The 9,728-nt window shown below is 33.2% G+C and overlaps 3 protein-coding genes across 3 annotated transcripts; 2 read left to right on the top strand and 1 right to left on the bottom strand.

Annotated features, from left to right (window-relative positions):
* Positions 1–633: 633 nt before the first annotated feature.
* On the top strand, positions 634–5,372 carry LOC129910462 (nibrin). Its single transcript, XM_055987861.1, has 4 exons — positions 634–760; positions 826–1,638; positions 1,704–3,058; positions 5,265–5,372. Exons 1-4 carry the CDS (start codon positions 733–735, stop codon positions 5,328–5,330), a joined length of 2,262 nt encoding a protein of 753 aa, XP_055843836.1. The 5' UTR covers positions 634–732; the 3' UTR covers positions 5,331–5,372.
* Positions 5,253–6,613, bottom strand: LOC129910463 (uncharacterized). The gene is made up of 2 exons (XM_055987862.1): positions 6,366–6,613; positions 5,253–6,303 (listed from the first exon to the last, which is right to left on the bottom strand). Exons 1-2 carry the CDS (start codon positions 6,439–6,441, stop codon positions 5,339–5,341), a joined length of 1,041 nt encoding a protein of 346 aa, XP_055843837.1. The 5' UTR covers positions 6,442–6,613; the 3' UTR covers positions 5,253–5,338.
* A 1,895-nt stretch (positions 6,614–8,508) lies between these two features.
* Positions 8,509–9,191, top strand: LOC129909894 (probable 28S ribosomal protein S6, mitochondrial). Its single transcript, XM_055987042.1, has 2 exons — positions 8,509–8,668; positions 8,730–9,191. Exons 1-2 carry the CDS (start codon positions 8,624–8,626, stop codon positions 9,126–9,128), a joined length of 444 nt encoding a protein of 147 aa, XP_055843017.1. The 5' UTR covers positions 8,509–8,623; the 3' UTR covers positions 9,129–9,191.
* Positions 9,192–9,728: the final 537 nt, after the last annotated feature.

Raw genomic sequence — 9,728 nt, forward strand, 5'->3', positions numbered from 1 at the left:
CGCTGTTGATGCGAAACGAAAAATTTTCAAGTCTCCAAAGTCGACAACGAAAATGCTAACGAAAAAATATCATCGAGTATTCTCTCAAAGTGAAAATAAAAAAATTCTTAATTAATTTAAAATCCAGAAAAATCAACAAAGTGAAAAAACCGTCAACACTGCTCTTTGGAGTCAAGAAAAATGCACAGGACAGTAAAAAGTAAGTGACAAAATGAGTGAAAACTCTCCAATTTTTCGCTAGAGCTGCGTACTGAAAAACGAAAAGCATTTATTTGTATGTCTCATTTTTTCGATAGGTTTGGAGAAAATACAATTTTATTGGCAAGGGTTGGATTTTTTTTTCGAAAATCTGAAAAAAATAATTTTTTAATTTTTTTTTTAGCAAAATGCATGGGCCTGGCCCCTGGCCTGTTGACGGTGAACTCATATCTGTAAACCAAAACCAAAAAAAATCCAATGAAAATTTAATCACCCGCAGCGTATTTCAACTTTTACCTATTCTAAAATAGGGATATTTAATTCAAGATTGTGGGGCCACCCTAATAGGTATGTATGCTATTTAACAGAGTTGTTTTAAACATTTTTTTTATCATCAAAATCTAAAATATGTATATTCTTTGTGAAATTGCGATTCGAATAAAAACATTTCGCCACTTGAATCATAAAATTAAACTGCTTATCAAAATAAAAATCTTATTTACTAAAAATTGTGTTAAAAAAAATATAAAAATTATGTGGGTAATTACTCATATAAATTCAGGTATTTCTTTTATTGTTAAATGAATCAAATTGCTTGAGTACATCTTTCTATACTTTACAAAACAGGCAACAAAATATACCTTCTAACAGGTAAACAATACACCGTAGGTCGTGTAGGTTCTGATATAGTTTTGACCGATGATACATCCATAAGCCGGTCACATGCACTTTTTCAAGTCACAAATGACTTTTTAAAACTCCAAGATAAAGGTTCCAAATACGGAACCTATCACAATGAACACATCGAAAATAAACAAAAACTCACCAAAGGCAATCTAATTGACCTCAAAGAAGGTGATCGTATTTTATTTGGAGCATTGAAAAATGAATGGCTCATTTCCAAAAACAGTATTAATACAATGGTCTCATCATTGAACCCCAAAGATTTGGTTGAAATAAAGAAACAACTTGACTTATTAGGGGGAAATATAATTTCCAAATGGGAATCAAAGTGCACTCATTTAACAATGCCCGAGATAACCATAACTATCAAGGTATTACATGCACTTATTGAGAAAATTCCTATAGTGTCATGTTCTTTTTGGAAAGAATATCTTAAGAATATTCAAGAGAAAAAAAAACCACCAAATCCAAGTGGATTTATGCCCAAAAGAAGCAATCAATTGTCTTCAGCTATCCAAGATGAACATTTGGGTTTCAATGAAAATCGTAAAACACTGTTTGCTGGCAAAACATTTGTTTTTATGACAAAGAAACATTTCGATATGTATTCGGAGATTGTTACCAAAGCTGGGGGACAATGTAAAGATTTAAAAAATAATGTTTCGAAAGCTTTTTTGGTAAAGAAGAATACGATTGTGGTGCAATATGTTGCATCTACACAGTCACAAGGAACCCAGACAATAAACACAATTTCTGGTGAGTTGGCTTTTTGCTTTGTTTTCCATCTTTCGTATTTTTTTTATTAAATTTTGTTCTCTTAGAATATATTGAATCGAAATCTCTTCGAACCATACCCGAATATGAAATCGGATTGGCAATTGTATGTTGTACAATAGAAAAGTATTGCAATCCAGCTTACAGTACGATCTCCAATATCTTGCCTGATTCTGCTGTTGAATCACCAAATATTGGTACTATGCTGGCAGAAAATACAGCATCACAGAAATCACAATTAAATTCACTTTATTTTCCAAATTCCGATATACCAGAAAGTAATTGTTTGAAAAGCAAAGTTGGCCCAAATAAAACAATTCAATCGGAAGTTTATGATTCTGAAGTGGTTATTGTCGAGAGTCAAAATTCATCGGATCGTCTTTCAATGATCCCCGAAAGTGATATAAGTAAAAGATCTAAGCAAACTATACAAGAAATTAGTCAAAAAGAAGTTCAAAATTTAAGAAATATTGATTTCTCTGATGATGATTTTAGTGAAAATCTTGTTATGTCATCGGATATGGTTTCAAATGAAATCTTGAGCTCTAAAGAAAACTCTCAGAGTAATGAAACTAGAAAGAGGCCTACAACACCCATTGAAACGGATGGGGTATCGAGCAAAAAACCTAGAATATCAACTCCCATCGGAGATGAAAATCAAGAAGAGAGTGATAATCAGAAGAAACCCATTGAACGTCCATTAGTATCGACTTCTAAAAGAAACGTTCCTCAATCAACAAGACCAAGTTTGTTGCCAGGTTTTCTTCAAAAGAGTCAAATTGTTAACACCCAACCAGAAGTAGTAGCACAGTCGAGTCAGCAACCCGTAAATAAATCTGTTTCAGCCAAAAGAGGTCGAATTGCTCTTATTACTGATAATGACAGTGACGATGACGACGATGATATATTTAACTTTGGGTCATCTCCAAAAAAATCTAAACCCTCTGCTGGAGGGGGATGCATTTCAGATGAAGATGAGTTATTTGCATTTGGAAACAAAAGTCCTACACGTCAAGTTGACAACCGAGTTGAACGGAATGAAGATGCAACTTTACCAAAAACACAGCCCTTCATTCCAAATAACAATAAAAAAACACCCAACGCAAATAATGTTTCCAAAATTAAAGTTTCTCCAATTAAACCTTCTTCAGATGGTTGGCTGTCAGCATTGAATATTTTGAAAATAAAAAGCGATGATGAAGTGAAGGAAGAGAAGGAGGAGAAAAATTGTTCAATAGACGATTTAAAACGAAAAGAATGGATTGATTCGTTGAAAGATGGTATTGAAGTCCGAGTACGTAAAATGAATATAACATCAAAGGCGAGCAGTTATTCAATTTCTCATGAAACATCTGATACTTCTTTGAATACTTCTAGGAAGAACTTTAAAGCATTTGTTAAGGTAATTTTGTTTGTCCTTTTATAACTATCATTACAAAAATTCAGGCCGTTAATTTTATTTTTTTTTTAAGTTATTGAATACCTCTTGGAATAGATATTCCTAAAAGTTAATGTAGCCGTATATAATTATGATAGTTCTAAAGCGTGTATTGCATCAAAGCAGCATTCAAAAGTCTCTTCTAGCCGGATTTAAATCTTTCTAGAAGTTTCCAATTTTGCACCTCAATTCGTCGGAAATCACCTTCAACCTGCTCACTCTATTATTAAAAACTTCTTTTTCTTCGTCTGTCTTGCGTTTTAAACTAAATGAAATGGGGTGTCAAAGTTCATTAATTTCACGTGTGTAATATATATTCTACTAAAGTATAATATTTCGTTTTACCTACCGCGACCGTTCTTTTCTTGTCAATTGGCGCAAAACGTCTCATTGGTTCGGTTCTTCCGACAAAGCCTTATTCCTGAACTGTTTTCTCAGCGTAAAGAAACAGCAAATACCAAGAGTTTGTATGCGTTTGAGCTGGGGGCTCAATTCAGAGCTGTGCGACAATCCAAAGTAATTTATGACACCACGTACTTCGTTTCATCTTTATTCAGGACAAGATTCACTTTGTTCGCATCTGAATTCATGATTAAAAATCCTCAGTTCGCTTAGTCCTTCCTCTTATTTCGATATATTTAACTTTTATATCAGATATGAATTCTTAAAAGTTGAGATAACGGTCAAACATGACACTAAGATGAAAAAGAATGCAAAAAAAGTAATCCCGCAAGATCGTTTGTCCGTCTGTATAAGGAGCTAGAACCAAACTTGGTATATAGCAGTTTATGGAAATTGCAGACGGATTTTTGGAGTTAAATTTTTTGGGCGTAATGATTACAAGTCATAGTAAATAACATTTGAGTCGAATAAATAGCAATATAAAGTAGAAAAATGACTTTAAACCGGGCAAAATGCTTAAAATTATTAAAAAAAACTTCCGAAAAAAATTTAGTTTGAAGTCGTATCGATAAATCGAAAAACTAATGATGCCAATCGGTTTCTCAGGTCCGAAATAAAGTCAACAGCGCACTTGTCTCAAATTTTTTTTTGAAAAAACTTGCACAGTGTTATTAACGGTGCCTGCAATAGAAACGTTTTTTTTTTTTAATTCGAAATTTCTTTACAATGACTAATTCAACTAACTACAATATGGCATACCAACTTCATTTAAAAAATTTGTTTTCAAAAATAAGTCCGCGAAAGCCCAAGTTTGGAATGATTATTTCTTGTGATTTGCTGTTGAATTTTAAGAGTTGAATTACCAGTTGTCCAGTTTAGCTGCGAATAAAATGGATCTAATTGTTCCTGATCTTTTTTATAGATGCTAAACTGATTTAACCTTGAATATTCGGCCTCATCACGAATTCTATTCGTATCGGAAATTTGCCACGGTTCACGAAAAAAAAAACAATCACAAAATCCGATCGTAGTGTCGAATTGTATGAAATTTTCCATTACGAACGAATAATGGAATTGTGTTTTCGGCAATCGTAGACAATTTCCCATACGAATAGAATTCGTGATAGGGCCGATTAATCTCAGGTTTCGGGTTAGTATGACACCGTCATTTAACCAAAGGCACTGTCTTTTTTTATTTCATGGATCGATTGGGGCTTATTTGAAATTTTTAAAATTAAATTTGCACTACCTGACCTTTTCTTTAAGCGGAGTTTTGCGGGTTTCGTCGAATATCTAGGCTTAAATATGTCGTACAGCTAAAATCAAAAGTACAATGTCTTCTTCACAATATGTTGTATCGTTATGGTGCAAAAACATTGTAATTGAATACATATTTCAATACAAAATGACAACCAGTTAAAGTCAAATTTTAATTTTTAAAAATCACTCCAAACGATTTTGTAGTCTTCATCGGAGTTGTTAATTGCCTATCGATCCACCCATAAAAACAAAAATCTTATTCCAAGCAAGGTTAGACCCTTTTTTCCGACGCTTTAGCTGGAATAAAACAAAAGTATTGATTCAAAAGACCATCAGATTTATTTGAAACCTATACTTTTACAAAAGCAGGATTCATAACGAAAAGTTTCAACTTTTTTACAAAAAGAAAACTTACTTAAAAAATTACTTATGTTTTTTTTTTAAACTAATTATTTATTTTCAACTAGTTTTTTTTTAAATTCAAAAATATATCTAATTTCTTTTACAGAAACATAACTACAAAACACAAACCCACATCATTCCTACATTCCCAAAGATGGTGCCTCCAACGTAAAGTTATCATTAAGTTTTGCTTGTAATAAACTTTCGAAAAACACTGAGAGCTTTTTGATGATCATTTGCAATTACTTTCCTCTCGACCAGTTTTTGTATGGCCAGCCATTCGTGTTTAAGAATATATTTTGTGGCACACGAATTCATAGATTTCTTTCGTTTTTCATCTTCCTTTTTGAAAAATGCCCGTACATCATCGACATTGTGAATGCGACTCAAATCAATGACTGGTTTCAATGATTCTCTGCTAATGGCCATTCCCAAGTCTTCTTCTTTTTGTAGCTTTGGAAGAACACTTACAACTGGAACTGATGGAGCTTGAGGCAATTCCTTGTGCATTGTTATGGTAGAAGTGGATTCGGTGGTGTTGGAAACTTCTTTTTCAGTTGATGTCGGCTGTTGTTGCATGGTGAATTTTTCAAGCTCTCTGGGAAAGACGACATTTTCAAAACTGCTGTGTGAATCCATTTGTGGAAAACATTTTCTAAATTGCAACAATTTTCTATAAAATTCTGAGTAAGTATTGCCAAGTTTATTAGTTAAATCCCAAAGTTTTGCAATGGTAGCTAGAAAAAGTGCAATGGTGTCCATGAAGAAATTTTTCTTCATTAGTTTGTTAAAATATTGAGCAGATTCTAGGCAACAGTAAGAAATGCGTTGGAATATTTTATGCACAGAAATTAATCGTATTAAAATATAATCGAAACTATTCCTCGATGGTACTTCATTGTATGATGTTGAGTCAGGAAGCATTTGGAAGAAGTTATTGAGGCTTTTTTCAACAGCAAGTTTTAGAAGACGGCTTAGTGCAGAGTTGAGTTTACAAACGGATTTGAAACCACTCATGTTGTGGAAGGAGTTCTTACGGCGTGCCATCAAACGTGAGAGTAATGCTGCTGTGTTAGCAATCTCATCTTGCAGATAGTCGAATTCGGAAGTCTTTCGTTTCAAAAATATAGAACGAACTTGTTTTGCTAGAATGAGAATTCAATCGTTTTGGTGTCTAATTTTTCTATGATATTATAGTTTTTCTTACCAAAGGTTACATCTGATACTTTAATTGTTATGAGTGGCGGTATTTTAAGATCAACTTCGTTCCAAATTTCAGTCATTTTTTGTTTATTTCCAAATTTTAAAGTGTTTTTAAAAAAATAAATCACATGTGTTTACAATTTGCAGTTTGTGTTTATCAAAAAGAAATGTCAGATAAGAAATGTCATCAGGCGGGTGTGTTCGCTTACAAATTTAAAATAATTCGGGTGTTTCATCAGAGATATTATGCGCGTTCCATTTTAAGATCAGAGATAAGGATTAGCTATTTTTAATGCACCGTTGAAGCGAGCCTACCCTTCAAGCAAACAGGTCCGACCTCGGTCCGAATCCGCTCCGCCTGAGGCGGAGCTGAGTCCGACTTCGGATCAGAAACTGGTCCGAAGGCGGCTCAAATTAGTATGGAAATTATAATCACCGCGAAGTCGATTGCATATGTATTGGTGTGGTGAAAATCTCCATTCCGAGAAAACGGAGCCGAAGGCGGACCTGAGCCGGAGCAGCGAAAACCTACCAGAAAGAGGAATAAAAAAGGGATGACATTTCGCATTTGCGACCAAAAAAAGAACAAGATTTATTTTTTTTTTCACTGAAACTGTTTTATTTTTTATTTTATTTTGGCAAACGAAATTTTCACAATAAATACAATATAAAATACAATACATTTTTTTTCATTTTATTTCATTTGATGCTGCTGTTGTTGGTGTTTTTTTATTAACCCAATCGCATGTTTCACCTTCTAGATTTTTCTTCATCATTAGAGATTACATCTACAACACAAGAAGAAACAACATTTTAACCCAAACACTTTGAGCGATATATAAAACATACCTTTTTTGTTTTCCATATTGTTTATAATTTAATAAAATTGTTTATAATTAATAAACTAACATTATACAAACAACGACACGAGACACGACGCGACCAAACACTTCAACAAAAAATAACAGAATGACGCTTTGGCTCTTGTTGGCCTTGTCTTTCTTTTCCTTTTCTCATTTTTCACCACGATTCTCGTTCGACTTTGTGTTCATACACAAATAGTTGCAAGTGTGTGAGTGCAAGCCCGATTTTCGCGGTCTGAGGTCGGAGTTTCTTTGTTGAACTCAGTTTTCTTGCTTGAAGGGTAACTACTTTTAAGTCCTGTTGTTAACTTAAAGACTGTTTTCAATTTAAATCCAAATGAAATTTCGCCAATTATCTTATTTCGAATGTTAAATCGCATTAGAATTTTTTTAAATTTGAAATTCAAACTGGCGTAGTTTGCGAAATTATCTCATTTTGACTCTAGTGAAAACAGGCTACATTTCACCTTTTGAGGTCTGAGGTGGCACTCATTTTGTATAATTGTTTTATACAAAGCTTAGGTAAATCACCACCACAGCCACTCCTACTACAATCGTTTCGCAATGTAAAAATGTATACACTAGGGGTATTCATGAAACGGTGTAAGGCCTAGTACGCAGCTGAAGCGAAACGAAAAAATTTGAAGTCTCCAAGGTCAACAGCGAACATGTTAACAAAAAAATGCCGTCGGGTATTATAGCAAAGTAAAGATAATAAAAATACAAATAAAAAATTCAAGAAAAACCATCAGAAAATAAGTTAAAAAGCGAAAACAAAACAAATTTAATTTCTTTCAAGATTTCGCTAATTTCGCCTCATAAGTAAACCTCGTAACTCCCAAAATCAAAATTTCACAGGACGAAATAGTAGAGAGACTACAGAGTAGTTGGGAAGTAACGTACTGTGCAATATTTGCTCCGCTGACATATTTTCTAAAAAATGGCATTCAAAAGCCATTTTCGAAAAAAGGTGGAGTTACGAATTTTCCTTATGAGACCAACGATATGTAGAATTTCTTTTTGACATATTCATAATGAACTAAAAGGTGAGTTTATGAAGTTGTTATTGAATTTCATATTAAAAATGAAGTAAAAATTCATATTCGAAAATAATAGTTTTTAATTATAGCCCAGTATACAGTTCTTTTTGATAAACAAATATAAATGGTGAAAAAAAAATAAAAGGTTTCAATTATCTCACTTGTTTTTAGTAGAAACGCGCCTTATGTTGGTTATTGTGATCTAGTTAATATTTGAGTTTTGGCACCACTCTTTTCTTTATTTGACATTTTCACAGTTTGACATTTGGCCGATGGGGTTATGTTGTGATTTGTGAAAGGATTACGAAAAAAAGTATATTTCAATTATTTTAATTTCCAATTAAAATTAAAACACAAAAATGCCAACTTATGAATTATCATTAGTCTTACGACAAATGAGTCGGGTAAGTTAATTCCACACTTATTAAATGCCAACCAATTATCTAAACAAAATAATGATTGCAGCCCGAAATCGTCTCCGTATTGAAACGAACAGCCGAGTGCATATTTGATAAAGGTGGAATAATTCGAAAGCTAGAAAATCTAGGTTCACGAGCACTACCTCACAAAATAAGTGAACACGGTCTAGTCCATCGAGAAGGAAACTATTTTGCTATACAATTTGATACAGCTCCAACAAAAATTGTCGATTTAAATGAAGAATATGGAAGAGATATTGACATTATTCGCAGGCACATATTCAAGCTAGAAGAACCTAAAGCAGTAGAATGTACTTTGCACGAGGAACTTCAACCACCCGCATATAGGAAGGATGTCCAGAAAATGATTGAAATCGCTAAGAGAAAACAAAAGAAGAAGTACGATTATAATTCTGGTTTGGATTATTATCCATTCCAGAAATAGAATTTTTACCAAAAAAAATTGTTGTTATTAAAGGCTTTGTTTTAAATAAACTTTTAAACTATAGTTAAATTGGTTTTTATTTCATGTTTGAAAATTAATTTTTGTTAATTTTGCTTTTCAGGTAGGTATATAAATTATCATAGTCGGTTCATCTATACTTGTACACAATGAGTGAATCCTCAGAAGCATCTAGCTGATTTGAAATAAAATGCAAAAGTCGGCAGCTCGTACGCTGTTAGAGCTTCCGCTCTCTACAGGCTTTCTATCTGCCGCTAATTGAATCTGGTTGGGCTCAGTGTTCGCAATTTCAGCCGAATAAATATTTGGCTAGCAAAATAAACCTTATTTTCGATCATTCAAACTTTTTGATTGGCCGATACTTCATACGCACCTTCATACATTTTCATACTGATTAGTGATTACCATTGACCGACTGCAACTGTATGTCGGCCGATAGAAAGTTTGTAGTTTGAGAGGGTTTTAAAGGAAGAAAGTTTATATTCTTTACGGCACATTAAATGACTTCCAGGAATGTCCTGTATGCAAACTTACGACTAATGAAAGAAGTTCGTAAACTGCATTTTTGTTTGATACTTTCTA

This window comes from Episyrphus balteatus, chromosome 2, assembly GCF_945859705.1.
Source record: "Episyrphus balteatus chromosome 2, idEpiBalt1.1, whole genome shotgun sequence".
In the NCBI taxonomy this organism is placed as follows: domain Eukaryota; kingdom Metazoa; phylum Arthropoda; class Insecta; order Diptera; family Syrphidae; genus Episyrphus; species Episyrphus balteatus.

Coding starts and splice junctions, on each gene's coding strand:
- LOC129910463 (XM_055987862.1), bottom strand. CDS start 6,441: ATGACTGAAATTTGGAACGAAGTTGATCTTAAAATACCGCCACTCATA. Junction 6,304..6,365: donor AGTATCAGATGTAACCTTTG/GTAAGAAAAACT, acceptor TTCTCATTCTAG/CAAAACAAGTTCGTTCTATA.
- LOC129909894 (XM_055987042.1), top strand. CDS start 8,624: ATGCCAACTTATGAATTATCATTAGTCTTACGACAAATGAGTCGG. Junction 8,669..8,729: donor TCTTACGACAAATGAGTCGG/GTAAGTTAATTC, acceptor TAATGATTGCAG/CCCGAAATCGTCTCCGTATT.
- LOC129910462 (XM_055987861.1), top strand. CDS start 733: ATGTGGGTAATTACTCATATAAATTCAG. Junction 761..825: donor AATTACTCATATAAATTCAG/GTATTTCTTTTA, acceptor TTTACAAAACAG/GCAACAAAATATACCTTCTA. Junction 1,639..1,703: donor GACAATAAACACAATTTCTG/GTGAGTTGGCTT, acceptor TTGTTCTCTTAG/AATATATTGAATCGAAATCT.